This window comes from Eimeria necatrix, genomic scaffold (genome assembly GCF_000499385.1).
Source record: "Eimeria necatrix Houghton genomic scaffold, Enh_scaff289, whole genome shotgun sequence".
Taxonomy (NCBI): Eukaryota; Apicomplexa; class Conoidasida; order Eucoccidiorida; family Eimeriidae; genus Eimeria; species Eimeria necatrix.
Window position 1 is genome coordinate 37,501 of NW_013653438.1, and position 903 is coordinate 38,403.

The 903-nt window shown below is 53.8% G+C and overlaps 1 protein-coding gene across 1 annotated transcript in view; it reads left to right on the plus strand.

The window, feature by feature from the left end:
• ENH_00039290 (excision repair protein rad15, putative) overlaps positions 1-598 on the plus strand; it is a gene marked incomplete at both ends in the record, with an annotated part of 978 nt that extends 380 nt beyond the window's left edge. The window contains 2 exons of the mRNA XM_013580658.1: positions 73-224; positions 442-598. Coding sequence (XP_013436112.1) covers positions 73-224; positions 442-598 — 309 coding nt within the window. The remainder of the gene's footprint in view (positions 1-72; positions 225-441) is intronic.
• Between the last annotated feature and the right edge of the window lie 305 nt (positions 599-903).

Genomic DNA, 903 nt, shown 5'->3' on the forward strand with positions numbered 1-903 from the left:
TAGCGGCCAGGGTCTAGGGTTTAGGGTTTAGGGTTTAGGGTTTAGGGTTTAGGGTTTAGGGTTTGCGCGCAGGTGCCGCTGACCTCCAAGTTTGAATACCGCCACGATGTGGGGGTGCTGCGCAACTACGCCAATTTGCTGCTGGACCTTTGCAGGTTTGTTCCCGACGGAGTGGTTTGTTTCTTTCCCTCTTACGCGTACATGGAAACCGCCATGTCTTTCTGGTGAGGGTTTAGGGTTTAGGGTTTAGGGTTTAGGGTTTGGGGTTTGGGGTTTGGGGTTTGGGGTTTTGCGCGGGCGGTTGCGCGTGGGCAGCTGCGCGCGGCGATGCGGGCGGCAGCTGCGGAGCTGCTGTGTGCGAGCTGCGGCCTAGGGTTTAGGGTTTAGGGTTTAGGGTTTAGGGTTTAGGGTTTAGGGTTTAGGGTTTAGGGTTTTGCGCAGGTACGAGAATGGGTTTTTGGCCCAAGTGCTGGAACACAAATTAGTGTTTTTGGAAACAAAAGATGTTGTCACAACAACCCTCGCTTTGTTCAATTTCAAAAAGGCCTGCGACTGCGGCAGGGGCGCTGTCTTCTTCTCCGTCGCGCGGTGGGCCTAGGGTTTAGGGTTTAGGGTTTAGGGTTTAGGGTTTGGGGTTTGGGGTAACTTTGTTTCCAAGGCGTTAGCGTCTGCGGCCTGCCCTTGAGCGCAAACGGCGAAGTCGCGCAAACCCTTGGCGGCGGCTTTAGAGAGGAATAGGGTTTAGGGTTCAGGGTTTAGGGTTTAGGGTTTAGGGTTTAGGGTTTAGGGTTTAGGGTTTAGGGTTGTGCGTCTAGGGGAAAGGTGGCAGAAGGCGTCGACTTTGACCGCCACTTCGGACGCTGTGTGGTGCTTTTTGGAATTCCTTTTCAATACGCTCTTTCG